Here is a 27,969-nt window from a genome sequence, read left to right as displayed (position 1 = left end):
CTTGACAATTAAAATAGCAGTTCTCATTATACGATTGTCAAGGTCGTGAACGCCTTTTTAAATTAACAATTCTAAAGACCCATAACCAGTTTAGCATACTGTGTCAATGGTAACAAATAAAAATAAAGTTTTTATTCTCTTAAATATTTTTTTATATATTGAAATGATACCGGTTATAAGACGATCAGTTGATTTCTTTGTTGAAGTGTGTGAAGAAAAAATATTATGTAGACGTAATTAAAAAAACTATTCTTTGTTAAAATAATAAGCAATTTTATAACAATGTTACCGATTAATTGCTAAGTTGACCATTTTGATCCCCTGAACATCGAGAATACAGAATGTAAATATGAAATAATCACAACATACACATAAAAAAATAATTTATTCATAAAATACTAACATAAATGTTGTTTGCAGTGGTTTTTTTTTATGTTGGTTTGTTTTCAGTGCACTAAACATTAATAAATTACACTATAACCGAAATTGATTTCAGAACACAACACACATTTTGAGCCTAACAAAATAAGCGTTAAAGTTTCAATTACGTTATTTATGATCTAAATTTGCTCCTCTGGTTTTAAACCGACCATTTGTTCTGACATTTCCCATAACTTGGCAGCTAAGTCCTCATTTCTCGCCTTCATCCCCATATACCCTTCCTTGCAGTCCACAAAGTACCCCCCAGTGATATGATCACAGTCATCCGAAATCGCCAAAAACAAACTGGTCTGAGCACCCTCTATAGGATTCTTGAAGAACGTATACAGTATCATAGTACGTAACTTCTCTAATATTGTCGCTTTGTAGAAGCTCGTGTTGACATGACCTGGGTGTAGACTGTTGACAGAAACGTCACTGTCTTCTAACCTTCGCGCCAACTCGTTACTGAATAGAATATTGCACAGCTTACTGTCGCAGTAGGTCCTCATAAACGAATGTGGACTGTTCAAATCACTAATGGTACCAAATCTATGCAGAGTAGACGTCACGATAATAATCCTGCTAGGCGCTGACTTCTTCAGCAAAGGCGTTAAAAGAACAGTCAGCAGAAACGGCCCAAAATGATTGACCTGCATGTCCCTGATCAAGCCATCTTCAGTCTTATCTCTGTGCACGCCACTGGCGCCGGCGTTGTTGATCAAAATATCCAATTTAGCTTCTGAACTTTTGAAATCTTCGACAAACTTCCTCACTGAGGCGAACGAGCTTAAATCCAGATGCATATATCTTACGCTTCTGTTTTTCGTCTTCTTGATAATGGATTGTACAGCATTCTGTCCTCGTTCCTCGTCACGGCAGCCTAAGATGACTTTAGCTCCTCTCCTGGCCAGTTCCAAAGCAGTCTGGTACCCAATACCACTGTTCCCACCAGTCACGATCACCACCTTCCCGCTCATCACTTTGTCCGAATAACATTTCCCATTTGTTATTTTGTTGTATGTTTTTATTAGGATCATACCCAAAACTAGCCACACCAACCACATTTTGGCACAATTATGTAAATTTTATTACAAGTCAAACTTCTTTTTTATAAAGATCTGAGACATTAGCACAGATCCAATCACAATATCATAGTGTGTTTGTGTGAACGGAGTGGTGTTCGCAATGTCACTGAAAGATTTATCAGTTTAAATGTCAAATCATGTGAACGGTCTAATTATCAGCCGCGGCCGCGTGGCCGTTATCAAATTATCGCTATCCATTCTATAATGTAAACAGAATCTGTCGGTCCGACTGTTTGGGAACGGTCAATTACATTTTGAGTTCAAAGATGCAATTCAACTGATTCAACAATATTTTAATTACCAATTAATTTTTATACCAATTATTCCTCCTCCAAATGTTGGATGTTAAGATCTGAAAATAATTGCTGCGGGTTGTTCGAAAGAGATACCGCGGCCCTGGTACATAAAAGGCCTATGACGGAACACGACGATTTTAGTCAGTAAGAGTCTGACACTCCCTCACCGCTGCTAACCCACAGCGGGATCATTTGATGATTTTACGTCGATAAAAAAAAAAAATATCTGAAAATAATTTGCTACATGTTGATATGAACGATTATTACTCGCTATCAGAAGTTTATGTACGATATCAGGCAGATATGCAACTGTCCACAATGTGGACCCGATTATCTGATAACCATTTTAGGTAATGGTCAATGTTCAGAGAAAGTTTGTCAATGTAATCTTTTTTTGAATGGAAAAGTTATTCGTTGGATTTTTTTAAAATAAAATAATAAATGAACTCTAATACATTCCAAGTAAATAAACTAGATATATAAACTACAAATAAATTCACACGAGTCAATTACGTACTTATGGTCATCGGTACACTTAAAGGTGGAATATTATAATATTATGTCCACTAACCGCTCCGTAGTGATTGAATGCGTGGTAGATCAAAGTTCGCGACTCCACCATTACTGATAAACAGAGCCATACCGGAATCATCTCACAATATAATTACATACATATTATGTTATTAAATTAATTAGTCTATGTTTCCTGGGTTTGTGTGTTTAATTGTTGCTCATTATTCTATCAAAAAATTGATCTTCCTTTTGGTAGAAATTAGCTCTCACTCTGGTGTTCTTCTGCAAAATTGCACACTAAGAAGTAAATGTTCCAAATACCTACATAGTTGGTAATTTGGAATTTAAATAGATAAAGAAATAAGACAATTTACTGTCCTCATATTATAAAACAAGCATGTATCGCCAATTACAGCAGCATATCTACGAGTTTACACAAAGATACAGTAATAAATATTGATTAACACACGGATATGTTTATCTAGGTATTTACTTGCAATCTCGGGTTATCTAAATAATGTGGGGATATTGCAAAAGAAATTAACGACCCAATGAAATCTGTTGCTGATTGACGATAGTAAGAGATCATCGTACATAATCATTTAAATGCATATTTTGTTACCGATATTTATTAAAAATAACTAATCTATCTGAACATTATTTTGCAAATAATTGTCACCTAATCGTGAAAATTAAGGAATGACAGGTCTCATAGTTTCTGCCTTTTCTTCTCTCATACGAAACCTTTAGGGCTGTTCTAATAATAATTTTCCAAAGAGCCCGTATAAGAAATAATTTGATACACATGTAAATAAATGTCCTTTGAAGTGTTCATAACCGTGTTACTGCAAGCATGTTACAATAAAAAGTCTACCCCCGCACTCAGAGACATTTAATGATTACTTAAGCCATTCCTTAGTAAAGGATTTCTTTGACAATGCGTCACTAAGGAGTGACTTAAGAAATCATTAAATGTCTCTGAGTGCGGGGGTGAAAACTCATGCCATGAATAGAATTTCATTATGATGGTCTGTCTCCAGCTTGCATATGGAGCCATGGGCGGCGGCGGAGGCGTGGCCGGCGTCACAGGGGGAGGCGGACAGCCCCCCATGCAGTCACAGCAGCAGAGAAACTTTAGGAAAGGTATGGAAACTCGTTTTAGATACATTATTACTGTAATGGGAGAAAAAGAATTACGTTCTCGATGGAGAAACTCTGTATTTTCTTAAATCGGGCAAGCTGTTACATAGCTTGCAAAAATGATGCATTGTGGGATAAAGTAAAGAGCGCTTTCAAGCTAACGGATTTTTCATCAGTTTTTACTCGAGTATCGTAGGTTTTCATTTTGGATTTTGGACTTCTCATCATCATGAGTTCTTGAACATTGGTTCAAACGATGGATAATAATGTGACAATTGGACAACAATTGAATCTCAGTAGCAGTTTTAACCTTAGCGGACATTCTGCTACTAATATAAGACCAATTGTATTCCATGGACTTGCCATTGGTCTGCCATTTGGTCTATAGGCTAGTCTGCTCTACAATTATATTACAATCGTAAATCATTTGCAGACAATATGATTCATTATTGAATCACAGAAAAGAATAAAAACGTTTATTTAAAAGAAAAAATAGCGGAATGCCACATACGCTTCAATCGTAATTGATCGTATGTCGCTTAAGTCAAAATTTGCAGAATAAAGCCCCCGGAACCGTGCGACATATTTTGCTCGGCAGTAAACCTGTCGTGATCAAGATAAGTTAGTGTGAAAGCGCCCAACTTTGTCCACTATTTCTAATTAGTATATTTCGAAATATAAATATTGAAAATTAAGACCACACACTTGAGGCATAGCCTCCGCTGGTCTAAAGTGTTGAGTGTGTAGTGGGCGTAGGTTCGGGCATGCAGGTGGCCGCCGCCACGGGACAGCCGCTCCTGGCGCCGGCGCCCATGCAGCAGTTCATGCCGTACCCGCATCCACATCCAGCGCCTCATCCCGCGCAGCCGGCGTTGCAGTATCAGCATATGGTGAGTGTGACGTGTCTTCGTATTTTCAGTGTTCTGGAAATATCCTTAGAGCACTCTTTTGGGGAAAAAATTACAAAAAAGTCTATCTTATGAGTTTGACAATGTACAGCTGGTTACAATTTAGTAGAGCAAGTCAAGACTAGTTAGTCGCTTTTTAAATTACAATTACGAGTTATAACGTTCGGTACCAGAGTCTGTGCATTTTTGAACTGAAATATCTTGAGCTGTTTATTGCAAAGAACTTATCTATTGCATTTGATTATTTGCCTTCTGCATTCATCATTGAGGCATTTGACTCTTTATCTTCTAAATTCTAAAGTCATCAATTCTACGATTGCAAGTTCGATAAAATTTCTATGTGGATTGTAAAATGTTGGTGTGCTACATTTCTACCGAAAATCTCTATTTTTAAGAGTAATTCCCGCATTGCAAAAGTACAATTTATGAAGTCATATTCTGTCTATCTCACTTTATATTTCACCATTTCAGAATTACATAATCAACTTATTTAACAACTTCTACAATTGCGAACCCTATATTTGAAACTATACCTCTGCTTCCAGGTACGCATGTACCACGGCGGCGTCGGCGGCTCAGTGGGCGCAGTATCAGGCGTGGGCGGCGGCGGGGGCGAAGTCCCGGTGCAGACGCAGGTGGGGTACGCGCCGCCGCCCGCGCCGTCGCCCGCGGCCGCGTCGCCCGCGCTCTACCCGCCGCCCTCGCCGGCGCACACGCCGCATCCCCACCCGCATCAGCATCCACACCCTCATCATCACTTCCAGCAGCCGCCGTTCCAGGTATGGAGTCTTTAAGCTACAGTCTGATATGGAATTCATTGGCAATATTTTTACCACGTGTTCTACTCCTTTCTCCGAGCCTTTTTCCCAAACTATGTTGGGGTCGGCTTCCAGTCTAACCGGATTTAGCTGAGTACCAGTGCTTTACAAGTGTTCTACTCATGATTGATTATTATTTAGGCTCATAAAATCTCAAATCGTCATAAAACTTCAACGTCAAAAATAAATATTTTATTCATCGCAATTGTTAATGCTATTGCGCCACAGTAGCCGAAAACTCCCGCGCTGGGTCACTCACATGGTGCACGCTTTTGTGAATGAACTCATAAAAAGTCGGCTAGTGAAAAAAATTTTGGTTTACTATTTTATTTTACATCGAATTGAATTGAATAGAACGCGTGGTAAAAATATTGCCACTGAATTCCATTTCAGACTTTATACTTAGGAGTGTCTTTGGGGTAGGAAACAGTTTTCGTAGCTTCTTGTTGTGTACTGTTTTTTTGTAATACATCTGGTTTTTTCCATGGCAGGCATTATTTTACAATCAATCTTAAATTCTATCTGTTTGGTGATAACATCAATCATTTGAAACTATGGTTTTCATTAAAATGTGATAGCGTTGTTAAATGTTGGTGTTGTGGTGTGCAGGCGTACCACCAGGTGCTGTGTCCGCTGATGGGCCCGGGCGGGTCGGGCGCCCACCACCACCATCACCACCACCTCGCCTACCTCAACCACGCGCCACCCACCGCGTCGCCGCCGCAGCCACATCCCCACTCGCTACAGGTGAGTTCAGTCCCCACGACCTAAGTCCTGCCCTGTCATGTTTGTGACGTCATAACTTCGTTGGGCAATGTTGATTGAAGTTGAAGAGAGATGTTGTGTGATGTTGAGCTTTCGTATATTGTGTAAATCATTATCTGTTGAATATGTCTTTAGAAAATAAATAAAATACCTAAATAATAATTGGATTCCCACCCGAGTGGTTGACGAGTCAACATTTCTTGAAGGTGCCTCGTGAATTGGTGAAACATGTGTCGAGAGTATAGTTGATTCAATATCTCACTAAATATTCTGAACGACGGACATATTTTTCCTAAAGGCTTACTACACACATGCCGAGTTCTATGGAACGGCTATGCCGCCGCCGGCACAAGCCGCACAAAACCGCTAAGCATCATTCCGGTTGTGACAATCATGTAGAACGCTAGTGAACAAACTAATGCCGATAAGTAGCGCAATCCACACCCCGCGGCCGCCGGCTCCTTGGTGTGGCGAAGCCGGTGGCTCCTTTGAGCGGCATAGCCGACGGCTGTGTATGCCGCCGGCCCATTATATCCATTATATTATTCTGAGTTGTTTGTGTGTTGTAACGCAGTGATATCCCCGCGCAGGGCGTGCTGGTGCCGGGCGGCGGCGCGGCCACGCCGGGCGCTGGGCACCCGTAACGCGGCGGCGGGGCGGCGCTGCTGCGCTGCAGCCTGCGCCTGTACGCGCGCCGAGCCCGCGCCGCGCTGCCCGTCTTCAAGTGTCACTACTCCGCACACTACTCCTTCTCCAACTGATGTGTCTGTCTACCAAATAAGTTATTCTCCTCTAGTGTAATAAGGATGAAGTGTCGCGGCACGACGTCTCCGAAAGTGTTTTATTGATGGACGGTACTTCACTACTGCTGCTGGCAGCGTCACATATGTTTTGCGGTCTCATACGATAACGTTTCGCTAGCACGAAACGTATATTTCTAATTATTTATATATGTATATCCACGAAATTTTTATCATCAAAGTTCTGACCTAAATTATCTCTAAAACAATTCGGTGAAACAAAATTTGTATAAGAAGTGCACTTGCAAAGCTTTTTTATGTAATATTTGTAACGTATGTCCGTAGAGACTTTGTGGAGGTAGTAAGACGCGGGAAATCTACGAAGGTTTAATTAAAAATGCGCTTCTATCCCCACTGTATGTTGTTACATTAGGAAGCGGTGATTTTGGAACTATAATTTTTTTATCAAAATTAGCACGTAGACTAGGAGGCCTTCATTTTGTAATAAAAACAAGCGTCGTCAACTGTCACGTAAGATATCGGTACTTTTAGCGCCATCCAAATATTTGGCGATATTCAAGTATTTATGTGAGCTCTCACGGCCAGCAGTGACACCGGTCACATAGGTTTTCTAACTTTAAATACAACGTAAAGTAATAACTTGTATGCCTTCTTCGTATCGATACGTTCATTGCAATAATTGATGTTTTATAATGTTTTTCGAAAATTTTACTCGATACTTTCACGTGGCAAATTATTTTCGACTTTTAATTGTTATTGTTTGCTTATAACTGTAGTGGATATCATCAGACCTAGAACAGTTAATGTAAATGAGATGAAATTATACTTCTTGGATATTTTATGTACCGCTTTCCCCACTCATCGTAATTTAAATGAAGCTGAATATTGTGATATATACCAAAGATATGAAAATCATCTTTAACAAAACATTGTTGCCAATTAACAAATGGGATACCATCAATTATTGAACAATTTAAGAAATGAGTTCAATTTTGTAAAAATTTAAGTTGTCACGTGAATATTGGGGAATGTATTTACTTCGAAATAATATGAATATCTGACAACATTTTCAAATGCTTTGAAAGTGTTGTCAGTGCTGCCATTCACATGAAACACTGTAAAATACTTTAGTTTAGAGGCGGGGAGTATAAAACTTGTTTAAGTATGTATGATTGTTTGTTTGTATGTTTGTAAGTATACAAGTCTTGTACGGACGGAGTGCGGTCCGCCCTCGCACAGGCCCGGGGGCGGACATATGTATTATAATTAGATAATTCACTCTCTATGCTTATCGATGAACAACTGCGGGGAATTTGATAAATGAACTCTTCTGTTTGTTATATCTATTCGAAGGTTGACAACACCTCGCTAAGTAAGGTGCTCGTCACATTTATATAAAAATATTACGAAATAAATCGAACTAAATATCATAATAAAGTTTGATACAAAATACTCTACTATTATTCATAGAATTTTATATTAAAAATGCATGATATTTAACAGCAAAAAAAAAACTTTTGTACTAAATGTATGTGTTTATCAAATTCCCGCGGTGAGCGGTCGGTAATGTTTGTTTCCTCGTTTGTAACGACGGTCGCCATTCTGAGACAGCGGCCAGTTCGTTAGCGTATTTATTTAGGTTTAGGGTTTATTATTGTGAAGGTACCCTCCGCGATTATTCCAAGTGCTACGATAGCACTTAAAAAAATGTTAATTTATAAATTGGCAAATAGTTACTTTGTAAATTCTTAACTATAAAATAATGGGCTATGTTTTGGATGTCAGTTCGATTAGAAAGATGAATTGTTTTTCATCGGACACTTCAAATAAGTATCGGGACCATCCTAGATGCTCAATGTTAACTAAGATATGACGTCACTGTCTCACGAGTCATTAGTTCTATTTTATTTTATACATTTGCAGCTTTTGAATAGGCAACGACTTTCATACGGAATGATACAACACTCCAAAAATAAGTATCACTTTCGTAGGTTATATCTTATTGAAAATGCTATTAATTTGCTATTTTGCTGCAAATATTGGTGGCCAAGCGCTGTTAATTCTTCTTAAAAGAAAATAACAATTAGCTAAACAATTTATAAACGTTCCTTCGATGTGGAAATGTAAGTGCGCCTCTCCAGGCAAGCGTCAGTAAACTCAGCCCTTAATTGTAGAATATCGTAAAGAACTGCATAATATAATACGTTTCACGAGTCGCCGAGACTCCTATCGTCCTTGTAGAGGTCACGGGGTGGATAGATCACAAATAAAGTTCGCTAATTATTTCCCGTAGATTTGTTTTTGCGTCGCAGAACACAAAAGCCTCATATTATTTAACTTGCCACATGAAAACGAGGCCAGTCTTCTGAAATTCACCACCAATTATAATTTAAGTTATGAAACTTTATTATATTATTTTGTGTTCCCTTTATTCAAGCGTAACGAATATATTGTGCGAGTCGAAGGTTCTTATTTTCGTAGTCGATTTCAAAGTAAAATTGGTTTAAATGCGAGGTCATACAATAGTGTTATTTAAGCACGTAACATAATGTAAACTGTTTAGTTTTACTGCCAGTACCTTATAGATATGTGTGAAACTTGAACATATGGAGATATATTATTTTATTTTATAAAACGGCATCTACATATTTCTCTATGTAAAAATTGTATATTTATTATATGACAAGTTAGTTACAAGTATGAGTTTGAAATGATCATGTGATTCCTCGTGTTTATGATATTTTTGGAAGCCCTCTTACATACTAGCTAAAACCGAGATAAAGTGAATGTCATATACTATTTCTAGAGCAGTTTAAATGAGTGCGGCTTTCTAAAACATTGTAGACTCGTTCGTGTTTCAAGGAATTGCAACAGGATGCGTTTCAGACGCAAGTAGGTTTGACAATAAAAATATAAACTTTGATAGGTGTAAGGAAGATAAGATGCTAAATATTTACGACGAAACTGACACTGTTCACATAAATTAACGTCAGAATTGTCACAAATGCGTCATCGGATATATTTCGTTAAATAACAGTAAGGCTCAGAAGATTTGCACAATTGAAAACGTCCCCCCAATAGTGTCGGTAGTGATGTGTAAGTTGAGCTTGAATGGAGGGTCGTATATTGGTCAGTATACAAGTGTGGCATCAAGGGGAGCTAAGTCCATGACCTCCGCGCGGTGCTCCCTGGGTAGCGCCAAATGTGGACGATGACATTCACATTCTTTTGTAACTCATTCGCTAAATTGTGTATCCGTGGAGTGCATCCGACCTCTTCCCATTTGTGTATAAGCGCATTCCTTCCTTCTCTAAGTATGTATCATCCGCATGAACCGATGATATCAAATGTAAAAGATTTACACCGCAGAAAAGGTATAATTTTTGTAGATTTAAAGTAATTAAAATAGACATATTTATATAAATAACTCTGCAGATTACGATATAAAAATGTGTATATATGTAAATATACTATGATGTAAAAGGGAATAACTAGTGACCTTTCCCACAAATGGCTTATATTCGTATTTAATTTGTGATGTATAAAGTTTTTTCGACCATGTTAACATAATAAAAATATCACGAAAAAAAGTTTGCGGAAAGGGCCTACTGGACCCATACCACGTTCATGACTCTAGTATGGTTAAATGTAGTTATTTCTCTCGAGAACATGGTATGGAGTCTCGTCTACTGTTTTATTTTATTCTTTTTTTTTTCACTTTTTTTTTCTTTGTTTTAATTTAAATTTTTATCGCGTGAGTGGATCCACCGCGTAAGTTTGTTGCTAAATGAGAGTATGATAAATAATAAAAAAGTATGTGCGTGTGTTGATTGTTGTGCGCCATATAAATATTATCGATATATTTTTTGTGTGAAGCGTCACGACTGGTGGCGCCGATATGTTTATGTTTTAGCTAGGGATATTACTTCATTTCTCGTAAATTTCTACGTGCTTACGAAAGACGTTCGAGTTCCTTTGGCCACATTATATTGTAATGGTTGTGGTATAAATTTTTATAAGATTCCCATAGTATTGGAATAATGGAGAAAATGCAACGATATTTCAACAGCCGTAATGTACTTTGTCGTATATTATACATCCCTAACGCACATGATGTAGCATTTAGATTTCAAAGGAATGGACGAATCTGAGATCTGATTGTAATTCGCCTTCCAAGATTAAAAACGATCAACTTGATACAAGACGGGCGTGAGCTCGTCGCTGACTAGGATAAAGGAAATAACTCCATTGTGCCTTCAGCAATGGTGACAGGACTATCCGATCACGACTTGACTACACTACTGTGACGTATCGTAATCAATGACACCGGTTATACTTGCAGTGAACAGCAGTTGTGCAGACAATACTCTAGCTCACATTCCTTATTGTTATTGAACCTAAAAGTCAATTTTGTCTACTTTAGATAATGTGGAAGATTAAAATTACAATTCTTCTAGATCACAATCCGGTTTTGTTAAGGAAAATAAGTATTTTTATGGAATAATGTATTTATATGGCATTGACATTGTACTTCGAAAAAAATAGACTGTCAGTGTTCTAATGATAATAATATAGTTTAGTCTATTATTAAGGATCAGAACAATATACCTAGATCCAGTTTTAGTGTAAGAAATGTCTGAACAACTACTGTTTGCTGATGCCGCTTTATTTGCAAGTGGCAATTGTGTTCAATGTACTGATTTAATTTGTTAGTTTACTTTGCATATTTCATGCTCAGAACATGTCTGCAGCTAACCGGGTTTGATGACTCAACTTCCAACATTGTCACTTGCCGTAAAGCGTTGTTGAACCTTCAATTTTATCAGTTTTACGATGAACTCACTAAAAATGATAGTTGAAGTTTCAGTCCAATATGAGCAGCTCATACAATTTTTACCTCGTATAAGGCACTTTCCTATTATGTAAATATTTGTTACCGACTCGTGTCGGCGCGGACGATTCGTAAACCCATTGTATGTATAGATAAATACTATGAAATTGCCTTATAGATGTGCGTGTCGCCCTGCGGGGATTATGTAAGAATGTTACCAACGTGCGAACCTAGTACTTGACATGTTAACAAAATGCTGAATTAATCACATGGAAATGATAATTCACACCACAGCAATCTATCGACAATTAAAGTAGCATTTTGGTAATATTTCAATAAAGGTGTAAATTTTGTAAAGACTGAAGGGAAATAATGATTGTGGAAGTAAGCAGAGATAATTGTGAACTGAAATTGGTTTTTATAGGGGTGAACTATGGAGCCTAAAACTCTATTGTATATTGCAATTTGTTGGACGCGAATCGGTAGAATCTAGAATGTTCAACAACATTACTTGTAGTAAGTATTTACGTATGTAACTTGATGAGCTAGCATTCTACTGATCCGTGTTCAACATGATATTGTATGATAATTGCTGCTTAATTCCGCTTGTTGATGAACGATTTGATTTGTGAAAAATGTGCTTTTTTTGTGAGCCCCACGGAGGGCGTGTAAACAGGATTGTGCCAAAAGTGGTATGGCATCGTTTATCGTTTGTTGGACACACAACACCTGTGTCGACGAATATTTTTCAATAAAAAAGTAAAAAAATGTGTTTTGAACACAACAGTCCTGTGTTTTAATTTACGTATAATCCCCTTCCATAGTAACAATAGATACATATCTCGCTAGGATAAACTTGGTCCTAAGTTCGATGATTCAATTGATGCGCAAAGTGCAAAGGATAAAAAAAATCATAACTTTGAATAATAATTTATTACCAGTGAATATATTATTTAACTAAAACTAATATAACTTAAAATACCTTAATATAATATATATATATAATTCCTGATACCCTTTCTCAGATATTGCTTGCATACCTTACAATAATTTCATCACATTACAACAATTGCCATATAAAAGTCAAGTTATACATTTTTTATTCAAAGACCATTTATGTGAACTAAATGCAACAAGAACATTTCAGGTACCTTATACATGCATTAAATTATATCATCTTGTATCTTGTCAATCATACAAATAGTAGCGGCAATTCTAATCTCGTAAGCTTGCCTCAAAAATGAAACTCAATCTCAATTCATTCAATACTTTCCATTGTCATTTACAAGACGAGATCGGATATATTTTATTCAAAAAAGGGACTCAATTCAAACATTTCTAATATGCCTAGTATGCGTTCTATGCACCCCTTGCATAGCCGACTTCACTTCTTCGAAGAAAGACGTAGAGTTGTGGATAGTCGTGCCTCCAAGTACTATCCTGACTCCTGGATACATCTGGTTGATCTGATGTACGCACTGGGCCTCCTCGTATGTGGCGCCCCCTACTATGAACACGAAGATGTCTTGTGGGCGACGTCCGTAAGCGCCGTCGTCACCTCCCAAAGTCGGGTAGAGGTTCTCTCGAAGTTTGCCTTTGATTAAGTCTTCGAGAGTATCTTTTAGTAGGGGTGTGTGTTGGGTGTATATGTTTTCAACTCCATTGAGACCCTGTAAATGCAAAAATAGGTGAATATTTAAATAATAGTGCTGTCCTCTATTGCTAGACTGGACTTAAGGTTAGTAGGTACCCAATTTGAAGTCAACATCTCGATACTAATGTTGTTTTCTGATACCAAAAATGTTCGAGCTCCAAGGTACATAAGGGCAGGTATTGGCAAAAATCATCATATGAACCCTCCCGCTGTGGGTTAGCAGCGGTGAGGGATTGTCAGACTTTTACTGACTGAAAATCCATCTGTTCCTTTGTAGGCCTTTTATGTACAAGGTACTACCAAGGCCACGGTAACGCTTTCGAACAATCCCGCAGCTCCGGTTATTTTACCAATATCTGTCAAAAAATACTAATTACCTTGAACAGCCTCTTAGTAATCTTGACAGCATCCTGCAAGCCGAACAGATCGCTCTGTCTAGCATGAGCTCCTCCATACTCCAGCAGGTTGACGACACCCTTGACCAGGTGTTCCGGAGCGCCTCTTGTCTTCAGGGCTTCAATGAGGGAGGGTAAGGCGTTGCTGGCGTGCTTCTCGTAGCGTAGGGCGTATAGGGCTACTAGTTTGGCTGCGTCGTGGTGACGGACTGCCTCGTTTGATAGCAGATTCTTGAGGCGCTGTTGAGTAATTGATAATGTTATAGACCTACAGGCATACAATAACAGGTTTCTTGCAAAAAGTGTTTTATAACTTTGTGAAATAGGCGTTTGACCTCATTTCAATCATGTCACGATTACATTAGATTTGGGGCTTGCCGATATTTGTGCAAAATATAGCTGGAGTCATGCACATAAATAATACATCAACATCACTGTTTCACATTACACTAACAATTGACATAATATCGATTGTACTGGGTATCGCTGGTTACTGGATTGATGGAGTTGTACCACATAAGCCCTGTAAAGCGAAAAGCTCCAGTGCGAATTCATTATAAGTGTTAATCTGTAATCCATATAATAAAAGGTTCTATGTAAGCTAGTGACCTACCTGCAGATGTTTAACATGATCGCTCTGGCAGGAGATCTCCTGCTCGAGCTCAGACACCTCCAGTAGGTGATGGCGAGTCACGCACGAGGACAGCTCGCCCACCACCGTAACGTGCTTCGTTACTGTGCCTGACATTTTCTGGAATTACACAAATATTTATCAGTTAACTAGTTCGATATAACAACAAAGATATTAGAAGAAATGTTTAGTTACATATCTATCTCTATAATCATATACTAATATCATAAAGCAATTATAAAACAAACTGTGAATAAAGCGGAATTGGTCATGGTCCAATTTGAAAAATTGTTGCAGTGTCACATAGCCGGTTTATCGGGCAAGCGTTTAGGGCTATATAGCTCTTTATCCGGGAGCGGGAAGAGTGCTGTTTACTTTATATGACGGATACTTTGTTGTTGTTAAAATGATTTATCTTGACAATCTTAAAATCTTGCAATTTTAAAACAGTAAAATACCATTTAGATAATCTATATACTTGTAAGATAAATATAGTAATCATATCATGATCTATCAATTTCTAACATACCTTGAACAGCGGGTAGGTTTCGACAAAGTTCTTCATGTCTGCGATACTCTCGACCTTCTGATGGCTCTTAGCTTTCTTCTGGAACTCGTCCATCAACGATTTCATCGTCTGACCGATCTCGCCGAAGTTCGAGTACAGATTCTGAAAACACATACATGAGAATACATTGGTACAACAAGCAGAAGTAATACATATATTGTTAGCACATCAATATTGACAGTTGAATCCACTTTGTTTTGCATAGAAAGCTGAAGTTTGTTTACATTAAGCTGCTAATCTCAAGACCTACAGGTCCAATTTGGAAAATTCTTGCAGTGTTACATAGCCCATTTATTAAAGAAGGCTATAGGCTGCTTTTTATGCAGGTACAAGAAGTAATTTTCACAGGATGCAGGAGAAATATAATTGTACTTTTTCCAGGACAACTAGAACTTGACATGAATATAATAGGCTACTTATTATCGAAATGCTGCAAGTAGTTCCCTCGAGACCTGACCGACATACAATTATTAAGTTAATATTTCCCTTGAATAAGTCACCTTGGCATAGAACTCGTCCTGCTCCGAGGCCAGCACCACCTCCTTGAAGTCCTTGTGCACGTCGGGCACGTGCGCCAGACTCACGCGGTTGTTGTTGATGCTCAGCAGCTCGTGCACATCGCCTGGTATGTCCACTGTGCAGCACTCACCTTGGCATAGAACTCGTCCTGCTCCGAGGCCAGCACCACCTCCTTGAAGTCCTTGTGCACGTCGGGCACGTGCGCCAGACTCACGCGGTTGTTGTTGATGCTCAGCAGCTCGTGCACATCGCCTGGTATGTCCACTGTGCAGCACTCACCTTGGCATAGAACTCGTCCTGCTCCGAGGCCAGCACCACCTCCTTGAAGTCCTTGTGCACGTCGGGCACGTGCGCCAGACTCACGCGGTTGTTGTTGATGCTCAGCAGCTCGTGCACATCGCCTGGTATGTCCACTGTGCAGCACTCACCTTGGCATAGAACTCGTCCTGCTCCGAGGCCAGCACCACCTCCTTGAAGTCCTTGTGCACGTCGGGCACGTGCGCCAGACTCACGCGGTTGTTGTTGATGCTCAGCAGCTCGTGCACATCGCCTGGTATGTCCACTGTGCAGCACTCACCTTGGCATAGAACTCGTCCTGCTCCGAGGCCAGCACCACCTCCTTGAAGTCCTTGTGCACGTCGGGCACGTGCGCCAGACTCACGCGGTTGTTGTTGATGCTCAGCAGCTCGTGCACATCGCCTGGTATGTCCACTGTGCAGCACTCACCTTGGCATAGAACTCGTCCTGCTCCGAGGCCAGCACCACCTCCTTGAAGTCCTTGTGCACGTCGGGCACGTGCGCCAGACTCACGCGGTTGTTGTTGATGCTCAGCAGCTCGTGCACATCGCCTGGTATGTCCACTGTGCAGCACTCACCTTGGCATAGAACTCGTCCTGCTCCGAGGCCAGCACCACCTCCTTGAAGTCCTTGTGCACGTCGGGCACGTGCGCCAGACTCACGCGGTTGTTGTTGATGCTCAGCAGCTCGTGCACATCGCCTGGTATGTCCACTGTGCAGCACTCACCTTGGCATAGAACTCGTCCTGCTCCGAGGCCAGCACCACCTCCTTGAAGTCCTTGTGCACGTCGGGCACGTGCGCCAGACTCACGCGGTTGTTGTTGATGCTCAGCAGCTCGTGCACATCGCCTGGTATGTCCACTGTGCAGCACTCACCTTGGCATAGAACTCGTCCTGCTCCGAGGCCAGCACCACCTCCTTGAAGTCCTTGTGCACGTCGGGCACGTGCGCCAGACTCACGCGGTTGTTGTTGATGCTCAGCAGCTCGTGCACATCGCCTGGTATGTCCACTGTGCAGCACTCACCTTGGCATAGAACTCGTCCTGCTCCGAGGCCAGCACCACCTCCTTGAAGTCCTTGTGCACGTCGGGCACGTGCGCCAGACTCACGCGGTTGTTGTTGATGCTCAGCAGCTCGTGCACATCGCCTGGTATGTCCACTGTGCAGCACTCACCTTGGCATAGAACTCGTCCTGCTCCGAGGCCAGCACCACCTCCTTGAAGTCCTTGTGCACGTCGGGCACGTGCGCCAGACTCACGCGGTTGTTGTTGATGCTCAGCAGCTCGTGCACATCGCCTGGTATGTCCACTGTGCAGCACTCACCTTGGCATAGAACTCGTCCTGCTCCGAGGCCAGCACCACCTCCTTGAAGTCCTTGTGCACGTCGGGCACGTGCGCCAGACTCACGCGGTTGTTGTTGATGCTCAGCAGCTCGTGCACCATCGCCTGGTATGTCCACTGCGAATAAAGATTGTTTATTTACTATCATTCATCCAAAGATCAGGACGTAAAATAAAAATTCCTAAAATCGGTAAAAAAAGTGTTCAAATTGCAGCAAGTAGTAATGCTGGCCTTAGTAGCCTTGATTCTACTATGTAAGCAAGAGAGTGTTAGGATAAAATATCAGCTTTAACATATCAGGCAAGTAAAATTTGGCGGTAATGATGAAATCCTGTTATTATCATTAGGGACATAATGATTTTCAAATGATTTTCGACTCCCTATGATCTTGAGCTGAGTCAAATATTCTTCTTCTCAAGATGAGTTGAGGCACTTTCTTTCTTTATTGATTCCAAAAAGGGTAACCTGGCTACCAAATAAAGTTAAGATGATCAATTACTAACTTGATTCAACAACGGCGTAACAGGATCATCTCTCCTGTCCACAATTAGCAGCTGTGGTGTAGGAATCTCTCCATTAAAGGGTATATTGTTGTCTATGAGCACTGCCTCCCTGCGCAATAAGTCTCGCACTCTCTCGGCGAGGCGCGCGCAGGGCTCCGAGGCAGCCTCGTAGCGGACCACGGCCCGGCGCTTCACGGAAAGGAGTAGGGCAAGCAGGCCTTGAGCACAACGCTGCAGATGATGCTGATTCCAGGACCGACCTGGGTAGGATTAAAAAAGTAATATCTTCAATGGGTTTGTATTAAATACTCTTTTATGAAAAACCTAATAGTACTGGGTAAGGTTAATAGGTTCTATAATAATTCTTCTCAAAAAAAAATCTTCAGGTTCTGTCCCAACCAAGTTATGTTACCATTCCAGTAGAAAGTTTCATACATTCTTCAGGACCAATGTTGAAATTCAATTTTTTTTCTTGTAACTATATTATATGTACTATAAACGTTGAAATGAGAGGAACTATAGGAAAATATGAATGCCAAAATAAGTACCATGCAAACATCCAACAATATTGAATGAGAACAGGTGTCTGTCCACAGCAAGGTAGTCAGCAAACACCTCCTGTACTTCTCTCACTGTCTCCTGCTCATCACACTCGGCCAGTGTCTTGATATCAGCCTTGGATATTACATTACTGAAATCTAGAACCAAAAAAAAATATTTTTCCAAAAAAAATCTAATATTTTATTAAATTTTTCATAAATTAAGTATGTTCCTTCAACTTACAGATAAAATACACTCCATATTTCGGATATCTAAGTTCCCGAGATAATAGTGAAATGTTTTCAGAGGTAGGTCGTACAAACACTATACATTTCATGTGCTTCATGTTGTCCCACTTTGAATGGCTATCAATCCTCTCAAAAAGGTAAACCTCTTTTTGTAATATCTCTGACTGGCTGAACACCATACTGACAATGCTGGTCTGAAATAAAGAAAAAAACAATTGAAAGAATAGAACACAGAGTATTTGTCATTGATGACACTTGTCATAGAATTACAAGTGTCAATAAAATATTTTTTTGTGTAAATACCAAATAATCTTCTTTCAATTTAATTTCCACCCAAATTTACTTATGTGATTTCAGTAAGGATAATAAAACTAAAAAAAACTGCAAAATGTGTGCATGTGTAAGTTATTTACATTTTACAATAAAATTGGACAACTGTAACGCCTGCTACACTGTACTAAAAGGTTTCTATAGAAGAAGTTATAGTCTTCTTGGATTAGTGCTACGGCTGCAATATAGCTGAAACTTACATCATTGTTAGTGAGTTACGGACCAGGTTTTTGATGTTTATTCTAAGAGTTTTATGTAAAATCTTTCTGTCCGTAAGCAAATTCGATTCGTTAAATGTTTATAGGCACAGGTCATTGGAGCATACATGAACAGCTACTAAGATGACTAAAACTAATTTCACAACACAAAAAACAGCACGTAAAGTATGTGGTCCTTTTAAGCTGTAAGGTATAGAATTGTCCAGTAAATAAACAGCCTGCTCCTATATAATAATGCCCTCTTATGTAAATACTTGTGTTTATTGACAAAATCAATGGGGCGTACAACTTACTGTCTCCTTGTCCATGAGGATTACTTTCATTCCCGGCCCGCTCTCTTCCGTCATCTTGGTTATATACAATTTCACTGCTTGTATAACGTTCATTTTGGTATTTTAGTTAATATTAAACAATAATAAATACAATTGCAGTTATTTATTACAACAATTCACTAGAAAATACGAAATTGTTTTCATATCATAGTACTGTCACTGTCAACTTTATGACACATCTGTAAACTGTCAAAAAATTCACTAGGGATGGCGGTAAAGACGAACGAAGGAGCTCGAGCATAATAATAAAACAAGACCAATATCATAATATTAAATCCCAATATTTTACAGACTTCTCCAATATCTTGTAACAACATTGATCATGTGATGAAATTGCTGATATAAGTAATAGAGAAAATATTTAATTCAGCTTTAATGAATGATACAACATACCACGGTTTGGTTAAAAAGTGCTTTATTTATTTATATTAACTATAACTATACTTATTAAATAAGTGCTAAGTGTTAGAATTTATTAATAGATCAATATTTGGTGACGTGTTTACTCTATTTGAGTGACGTACCATCAACTGACATTGACAGTCAAAGATAGTTTTGTTACATCACTAGTTATCTTCGAAAGGTCGGCAGGGTCAGTTGGACTACGTGCTATTGTCTTCATAAATTAGTAGCTTTTCCTAAAAAACAGGCGACCCAAAATGTTCTCCCGTGTGCTGAAACCCGTTGCCACCGTGGCTGTCCAGAATGGCGCCAAAAACTTTTCCACCAGCTCAGAGGTAAAATATTCGGTGTTCGAAATAAGGTAGACTGTAGAGCGTCCGCGAAACAGGCAGCCGAAATTACACGTTACGATGTTTTTTCCAGCTGAAAATGAAAGTGATGGTTGCTGGCGCATCCGGCGGCATCGGCCAGCCCCTGTCTCTGCTGCTGAAGCAGAACCCCTTGATCTCCCAACTGGCCCTGTACGACATCGCGCCGGTGACCCCGGGAGTCGCCGTGGACCTGTCCCACATGGACACGCCCGCCAAGGTGCTGGGCTACAAGGGACCCGAGGAGCTGGCGTGTGCCGTCGCAGGTCTGTGTCCTACTTACAAGTGAATCTCGCAAATATTTGCCTATTACATAACGTAACCTAAAAGTTTTCAAGTTCATTGATGTTTGGCGCTAAATATAGACAACTCAAGGTCACCCATGTATTCTACGATGAAATCCGTTTCGTAATATTTTTGTACCATTTGGGTGTCGACCTTGACATTCTACAGAATATTTTCCAGTTTCAGTACACATGGAGTAATTTATAAGATAATGGAACTTGATCTTGTAGTTAAAATTATCATTTGTTTGTTCAAAAAGATAAGTCAACTACCTACCTACTGATTATAGTTTTTGTGCACGAATTTCATAATAGTATTAGTTAATTATTCAACATAAAATATAATATTTTTTGTATCAGGCTTATCTAATAAATATTTTATTGGCAACAGTATAAATTATTAACTCCAGACTAAATACTATTCTTTACTGAGCATAACAGCTGCACATTAGCATCATTACATATATCCATTTTTTATTCAAAATGATTTAATATAACATTATTTTTTGTGATAAATCTGCTTTTTCCAATTAAGAAGTTTGCAGCTAAGAATAAGCTCATCATGCTTTACTAGTCACTACATTGTATTTCTAATTTAAATGCATATTATTAGCATACATACTTTGCATGGTACAAAAGAATTGTTTATCTACATTGTCTACAATAGTTCTAAGTCCATGATGCGAATGCTGTACTATTGCAGTAAATTCTATAATTGCATGGAAACAACGAAAATAGAACATCCTTTACTCACCCAACAAAATGTCATCTATTGTAGATAATGATTATCAACTCCCATAGACCAACACCACAGACAACCAGCCATTCTGACGTACACAATTGTTTCTCCCACAGACTCACATGTGATTGTGGTACCCGCGGGTGTCCCCCGCAAGCCTGGCATGACCAGAGATGACCTGTTCAACGTGAACGCCTCCATCGTGAGGGACCTTGCTGAGTGCGTTGCCAAGAACGCCCCCAAAGCTATTATGTGCATCATCACCAACCCTGTCAACTCTATGGTGCCTATTGCCTCTGAAGTCCTGAAGAAGGTATGTGCCAAATATTATAAACTGAAAAGTTTGTTTGTTTCCTTGGGTTTTTGGTTTTGAGTTAAGGGTTAAGTTCTACTAAGGCACCATTGTTTTTTTACTTGGTTCATTTGTAGTCTCTTAAAACGGTCAACTCAAACTCAACCCTGTTTTTATAGTGTTTATTCACATAGTATGACTTATAGAGTTGACTGCAATCTTAGAACAGGCCAGTTTATCACCTAATAAGATCTTCAATTCCAAGCCTTCTGGAACAATCTATATATACTCATTCCTAAAGACTGTACTATAAAAAAATCCAGCATTCGTTATATTATACTCTAGCAAACATAGCACTTTTACAAACTAGATAAACATAATTTGGAGTTCAAGGATATCTATAATTTATGTAAATACTTTTTTTACATCCTTTTTTTTATAAGTCTATATATTTTGCGTGTATAAAAGTTTTAGTGGTCTTACGCTTTATTGAATTGACAACTGTGGTGAGCTATGATATCGCGAAACAATAGTGATAACTCGAGTAGGCATTATCGTGATTGATAACCGCCACTATATCGTAAGCTAAACAATTGACTGACGTTATATAAAACGATTATTCTGTCCTGATATATTTTTAACTGCCTGTGAGATGGGATTTCTGGGGATAACTAGCTTTTCTTATAGCTCGAACGTTCTGACTGCATGATTAATATTTTTTTATATATAATACTAGTTTTTGCCCGCGACTTCGTTCGCGTGGAATAGTGGCACACGGCAGATTTTTGGATTGAACAATAGATGGCGCTGTATGTCCGGAATAAATTGTATTTTTTATTTCTATTTTTTGTAATAAAAACTATCCTATGTCCTTTTCCTGGCTCTAAACTACCTCCCTGCCAGTTTTCAGCTAAATCGGTTCAGCCGTTCTTGAGTTATAAGTGGAGTAACTAACACGACTTTCTTTTATATATATAGATTATAAAGTACTGGAAGAAATTTATAAAAGGATGAAAGAATTAAGTACCTAATTATGTACATTTTACGAAATATCAGTTTATTATTTACTCAGATGCGTAGTACAATTAATAATTTACTATTCCTTGTATTACTATGGATCACGCAATTTCTTCGTGAACGAGGTTAACAAAATGTTGACTGAACCAATAAAAGCGATAAATAGTTACGTCATACAATACAATAATATATGTATGTAATACTTATTTTCATTGCACACGAGTTTGGTTATCTATTGCTTGATAAATACTTGAATGAAACGTTAAGACAAATAATTCACTATTAATATTCTAATTAGTGTATAAACTGCGTTCTAGACTTGTCCTCGACCCTTGCTGAATTATCTATGGAAACGTGAACAACTCATGCCAGTAATCTCAGCTTCTCTTTAAGCACGAATTAAAGATAGATTACCACGTGAATGTGCTGATATTTCTGACTTCACGTGATATGCAAAGACATAATTAACCGATTTCAAAGAAATTTTTGATTACTTTCTCGATATCAAAGATTTCCATTGGAGCCTATTCTGCAGGTTACCATAATTTTCAGTCATTTTGTAATGAGCGAGTCATCAAACTATTTTGTTTATTCTTTGAATGTCCATTGTTCAGCTTTCCGTCCAGTTCAATAATGTGCATGCCATGTTGACAGGAAGCGCTCGTTACTTATATAACTACTACGTGTCTGCATGTTGTACTTTGCAAAAATGTTTTTTCCCTTTTATCTGTCCTCTGTCATCAGTCTTCAGATTTTAGTTAGATGTATTGAGGAAAATGGCATTTTAAAGATCAGTAGGTCATTGCCTCACTGTCTACTCAAAGAACGTGGTTTCTTTTTAGCCTTTTTACCACATTGGCTTTGCCTAACATTCCTGAAGCGACAGGATTGGAATGATTGGTAACACGTATAACGTGTTGTTTTCTGTACCGCTCTATTTGTGAATCCACTATTGCAATCTTTCTGAACAAAATAACAAACGAAGATGCCATAACGGAAAATCTTCTAAAAAAGTAGCGTCGCCAAAATACAGGTGTGCCAGGGACGAGGAACGTGACTGACGAATTTGACCTAGAAAAAGGCGCTTGACCTACCTGCCGATCTTTCCTTACACCGTGGTTGCATTATTCAGGCAGGTACTCATGTATCTCGTCATTCCTTGTAAACTTGCGACATGAATGGATATTTATAACCAGTACGTGCATATAAACAGATGATGTACATGCAAATAGATGGCTAGTGTATTATCTGTTATTACGTAAGGTAATCAATGAAAGCGTTAGTCAATGCTTAGGCGTTGTTTTATTGTCGTATGCGTTTATTACTTGCTGATAAGATGGTATGATACCGTGATGAAATCGCTTTATTGTTCCTTTTTTACTTGAAGATTTCGACCTTGTTTTCGTTACACATTACTTGTAAAAGAGAGGATCGCATACTAGTATTGTAGTGAAATTTCATTCAAATATAACGTAGTTAGTGAATGCAGTATGAATGTAAACGGTGCAACTTGCAGTTTTGCTGTAGTCTGTCGTTATTTTTGTTTTGCTCGTGACGTCGTCGGCTGACCTTACTGACAATTGGTCAATTACTACAGTCAGCTAGAGTTATGTTTTATGATGCATCGGATGCACCGTTTATGAAATAAACTAAATGTAAACTTTATTGCTTATTCCAAAATGATGCGGAACTGAAACGTACAATTATCCAAAGGACAATTTATAATACTTACATACAATATTGTCATTACATATTTACCCTTCAACATTTTCCTCAATCGCAATATGCAACTTGGTAATATAATTTTGCTTTGATCCAACGTCAGTACATGAATGCAGTAAACTCCAGCGAATTTATCTTCACTATAATTTTACTGTCGCAAAAATTAGTAATAAAACCTAAACCATAGTCACTTTAATAATTATATTATACACGTTAAATATTTACTTATTCACCCCCAGAACGGAGTATACGACCCCAACCGCGTGCTCGGAGTCACAACCCTGGACGTTGTCCGTGCCTGCTCCTTCATCGGCACCATCAACGGAGTGGACCCTCGCTGCGTCACCATCCCGGTCATCGGAGGCCACTCGGGCGTCACCATCATCCCTGTGCTGTCTCAGGCCAACCCCGCGCCCAAGCTCACCGACCAGTCCAAGATCGAAGCGCTTACTAAGAGGATCCAGGAAGCCGGTACTGAGGTATGTATGGCTGGTTATAAGTAAATGTTATTTAGTGAACTTTTGAGGCATTTAGTTGCAACATTTAACTATACAATAACTTGAGCATAACCAGTCATGAAATTGCCAATTGGTGAAATCGATGATTTTCACTGGCTGCTAATTTATAGTTTTCTTATAAAAAGAGTTTTATGTAATTATAAGAGAAATATAAATATTTGCCCACAATGCACCTATCTAACTAAATTCCAACTCCATCTCCCAGCCTTTTCCCAACAATTTTGGAGTGGGCTTCCAGTCTAACCGGATGCGGCTGAGTACCAGTGTTTTACATGGAGCGACTGCCTATCTGACCACCTCAACCTAGGTACCCGAGCAACCCAATAAATACCCCTTGGTCAGATTAGTGTCAGACTTACTGTCTTTTAACTACCAGTAACGACTGCCAAAGATGTTATTTAATATCTAGACAGCCTATCTAACAAAATGTCCTATCTAATTTATTATTCTAATATTTATGTATTTGTTGTGTAGGTAGTGAAGGCTAAGGCCGGTGGTGGTTCCGCCACGCTGTCCATGGCGTGGGCCGGCGCCAGGATCGCCAACGCTGTCCTCCGGGGATTGAAGGTATGTTACACCCTTGAAACAATAACATACACTACGTTAAACTTTGGCCATTCATTTGAAACAATGATTTTAAACAAAAAATGTTGGTAATAAAGCTCAACATGTATAAACTTTCCCTATAAAACTTGATCAAAGCTTGAAACAAGGCTTAAATTAAATTGATTCGATAAAATTATCTTCAGTAGCGCTTGGTAACTTTAACCTTCTTATTTTCCTTTCGGAATTCTTGTTAATTCGGAAGTGGCCGGTGGCTACCTTTTCTATTCATCATTCCGTCATAAGTCAATCAAGTAAAGAACCATACTAACTCAAGTAATTCATTACAGGGCGAGGAGAACGTAGTAGAATGCGCGTACGTAAAATCCGACTTGACCGAAGCGAAATACTTCGCCAACCCTCTGTGCTTCGGCAAGAACGGAGTCGCCAAGAACCTGGGCTACGGCAAGCTCAACGCGTACGAACAGCAGCTGCTGAAGGCCGCCATCCCTGAGCTCAAGAAGAACATTGAGACAGGAGAGAAATTCGTTTCGAAGTAAACGATGACAAACCTTAACGCGGTCGGGCCTACAGTATAAGTAGTGATGTGTGAACTGAGAGTGGTTGTAGAGAAAAGTTGAATAATGTTACAGTAATCATTTTAAATTGTCGTTAAATACCTATAGTTCTTTTTTTACTATTTATAACGTCGCCAAAATTTATGATGATTTAAAATTTCTACTAAAGTATGTTGCAATCGCTCCTGTTCACAGTCACTGTCTAGTGTAATTGTAATATCATTTGTAACCTCATTAGGTGTCTTCACATAAGTATTACTGGTAGTGTTCGATAATGTGTACATTCGATCTTTCGGCACCTAAAGACTTGTAGAAGTTACGCTATTCGTAGAAATAGTAAGCTACACCAAACAGTATCTATAATGTAAGTAAGATGCCGGCCCGACCACAACCGTTTGTAGATAACATTTGAAGTATATTTATTACAACTTAGACCTATACATTATTGTAATGTCTTAAATCAATTGATTAGAGCATTTTGTATTGTAATCATGAGATAACCCGGAGCTGCGTTGTTGCAGGCAAAAGAAAAAATGCTGAAGAATGGGAGTGCTGTGTAAATATTGTGAAGTGTGTGTTGTTGGTAATTAAATTACTGCGGTATGATACTCTGGTGGTTTTATTTATAAAACATTCATGAACAGACAATACAGTTTTTTATCCGTCTCGTCCGAGTTGCTGACAAAACACATCCTCACCGCAGCATTGTTTACACAACAGGTTATTAGCATTGGTCCCAACATTCGTGTACCCACATTATTTTATCATCTGTTCACACATCCACAGGCAGGTACCAATGATGGCACTAACATGTCGGAGCCAATCTTATACAAATGGACTCCATTCCCTCTGTCTTAGAAAAGTCTACTCACGACATGAAGACTCTGGGAGCAATATAGAAGTAAAAGATACGATTCACAACACTTCAAATCACTGTCTATTTCAAATAACTAATCATGTTATTATAAATACGCAAATGAGTGCCGTTCTCGAATATCTCTATGTATATTTCCACCATCAGTAGCACCAGATACGCAGAGAACACGGTGACTCCTGTCCAAGTCCTACTCTTTGGATTACTGTAGCAAAACCTGGGACTTCTCTCCATGGTCAAAATATACGTGGTTTGAAACGAACTGCTGTATTGGCACTGAATCAAGTTGAATGTCTAATTTTATAACAACATTAAAATGTAGGTAATTAAATTACATAAGTAGGTAAAGCAGTGTTATCATCTAAACTAATATTATAAAGCTGAAGAGTTTGTTTGTTTGTTTGAAGGCGCTAATCTCAGGAACAACTGGTCCGATTTGAAAATTTATTATATAGGGGAGTTCATGGTGTACAAGGAAATACATAAGAGAGTTCATAGAGTACATAAGGAAATATATAGGGAAGTTCCTAGATTACATAAGGGAGTTCATAGAGCGTACATAAGGAAATAATAGAGGGAGTACACAAAGTGTACATAAGGAAGTACATATAGGGCTGCCATCTCGAATGTCGCCAAACCCGGACAAACATTAATAAAACCCGGACATTTGGCGTAAATCGCATTTTTTCCCCGAACCAGTACGATTATCCATTAACTATTAACGTATACTTAAATTCAATGAGGTGCTTCCTTACATGAAAAGTGTCCGGGTTTTCCCCGGACACTTCTTGAAACCCCGCCCGGACGTTCCCCGGACGGCCTGCAAACGAGGACAAATCCGGGGAAACCCGGACGGATGGCAGCCCTAAGTACATAGTGTACGTAAGGAAATACACAGGCACTGCATCTTGTTTGTACGAGCAGCTTCAAGGGCGAGATTCGAGCTAGAGGCCTGATACCCCATGCTGGAAAGGGAAAACATCCGTTATTAGCTAATAATTCATAAAATATAATTATGTAGGACGTTAATACTTAATTCAACATTATATTATTTATTCCTACAACAGATTTAAATAATAGCTGTTTATGCATTTTTAATGATTTCCACAAACAGACTGTTTATGTAATTAGAGCAGATTCTTTTTAATTACGCCAGCAAGGGTTTAATGATACAGAGAAATAAAAACGTAATTAAATATTTGTGTGACACAATAATAACACAAACATTGAAAAAATATGTTTTGTTTAGGATGGACGCACACACGCGACATCGTGGATAAGCTACGTAGTTATTTAATTGAAAATACAACCGATCGAGGTTCGATCACGCTTGGACCTGTTGGTTTGTGAATGGGTGACCACTGAAGGTCTCTGCACACAGCGGGCGCGGCGCGGCGGGACGGGACGGGACGCGACACTGAGCAGTTGTAATGTACTAGATATTACGCGTCGCGTCGAGCGGGACGGCTCTGTGTGACGTCATCCGCCGAATGTTATAACGGGTTCAAATTGGTGA

The 27,969-nt window shown here is 39.1% G+C and overlaps 4 protein-coding genes across 11 annotated transcripts in view; 2 read left to right on the top strand and 2 right to left on the bottom strand.

Annotated features, from left to right (window-relative positions):
* The window catches only part of LOC110377038 (ataxin-2-like protein), a 46,210-nt gene extending 33,884 nt beyond the window's left edge, over nt 1-12,326 (top strand). For 5 of the 8 annotated variants that reach the window (XM_064040447.1, XM_064040442.1, XM_064040444.1 and 2 more), the window contains 5 exons: nt 3,358-3,460; nt 4,205-4,347; nt 4,911-5,144; nt 5,793-5,930; nt 6,539-12,326. In XM_064040447.1, coding sequence (XP_063896517.1) covers nt 3,358-3,460; nt 4,205-4,347; nt 4,911-5,144; nt 5,793-5,930; nt 6,539-6,592 — 672 coding nt within the window. In that variant the 3' untranslated portion in view covers nt 6,593-12,326. Of the gene's footprint in view, nt 1-3,357; nt 3,461-4,204; nt 4,348-4,910; nt 5,145-5,792; nt 5,931-6,522 lie in introns of all 8 variants that reach the window. The other 3 variants (XM_064040445.1, XM_064040440.1, XM_064040443.1) reach the window with 2 other exon arrangements.
* On the bottom strand, nt 367-1,725 carry LOC110377043 (retinol dehydrogenase 14-like). Its single transcript, XM_049843119.2, has one exon. It carries the CDS (start codon nt 1,485-1,487, stop codon nt 561-563), a length of 927 nt encoding a protein of 308 aa, XP_049699076.2. The 5' UTR covers nt 1,488-1,725; the 3' UTR covers nt 367-560.
* A 218-nt stretch (nt 12,327-12,544) lies between the features above and the next one.
* Vps45 (Vacuolar protein sorting 45) lies at nt 12,545-19,294 on the bottom strand. Its single transcript, XM_064040490.1, has 9 exons — nt 19,078-19,294; nt 18,232-18,430; nt 17,997-18,146; nt 17,449-17,708; nt 16,928-17,062; nt 14,750-14,890; nt 14,203-14,340; nt 13,572-13,829; nt 12,545-13,210 (listed from the first exon to the last, which is right to left on the bottom strand). Exons 1-9 carry the CDS (start codon nt 19,168-19,170, stop codon nt 12,869-12,871), a joined length of 1,716 nt encoding a protein of 571 aa, XP_063896560.1. The 5' UTR covers nt 19,171-19,294; the 3' UTR covers nt 12,545-12,868.
* A 380-nt stretch (nt 19,295-19,674) lies between these two features.
* Mdh2 (Malate dehydrogenase 2) lies at nt 19,675-26,187 on the top strand. The gene is made up of 6 exons (XM_021335689.3): nt 19,675-19,853; nt 19,942-20,152; nt 21,026-21,222; nt 24,180-24,419; nt 24,933-25,025; nt 25,352-26,187. Exons 1-6 carry the CDS (start codon nt 19,776-19,778, stop codon nt 25,559-25,561), a joined length of 1,029 nt encoding a protein of 342 aa, XP_021191364.1. The 5' UTR covers nt 19,675-19,775; the 3' UTR covers nt 25,562-26,187.
* Nucleotides 26,188-27,969: the final 1,782 nt, after the last annotated feature.

The sequence above is a fragment of the Helicoverpa armigera genome, chromosome 22, assembly GCF_030705265.1.
Source record: "Helicoverpa armigera isolate CAAS_96S chromosome 22, ASM3070526v1, whole genome shotgun sequence".
NCBI classification, from domain to species: domain Eukaryota; kingdom Metazoa; phylum Arthropoda; class Insecta; order Lepidoptera; family Noctuidae; genus Helicoverpa; species Helicoverpa armigera.
This window is presented reverse-complemented; position numbering and strand designations above follow the sequence as displayed.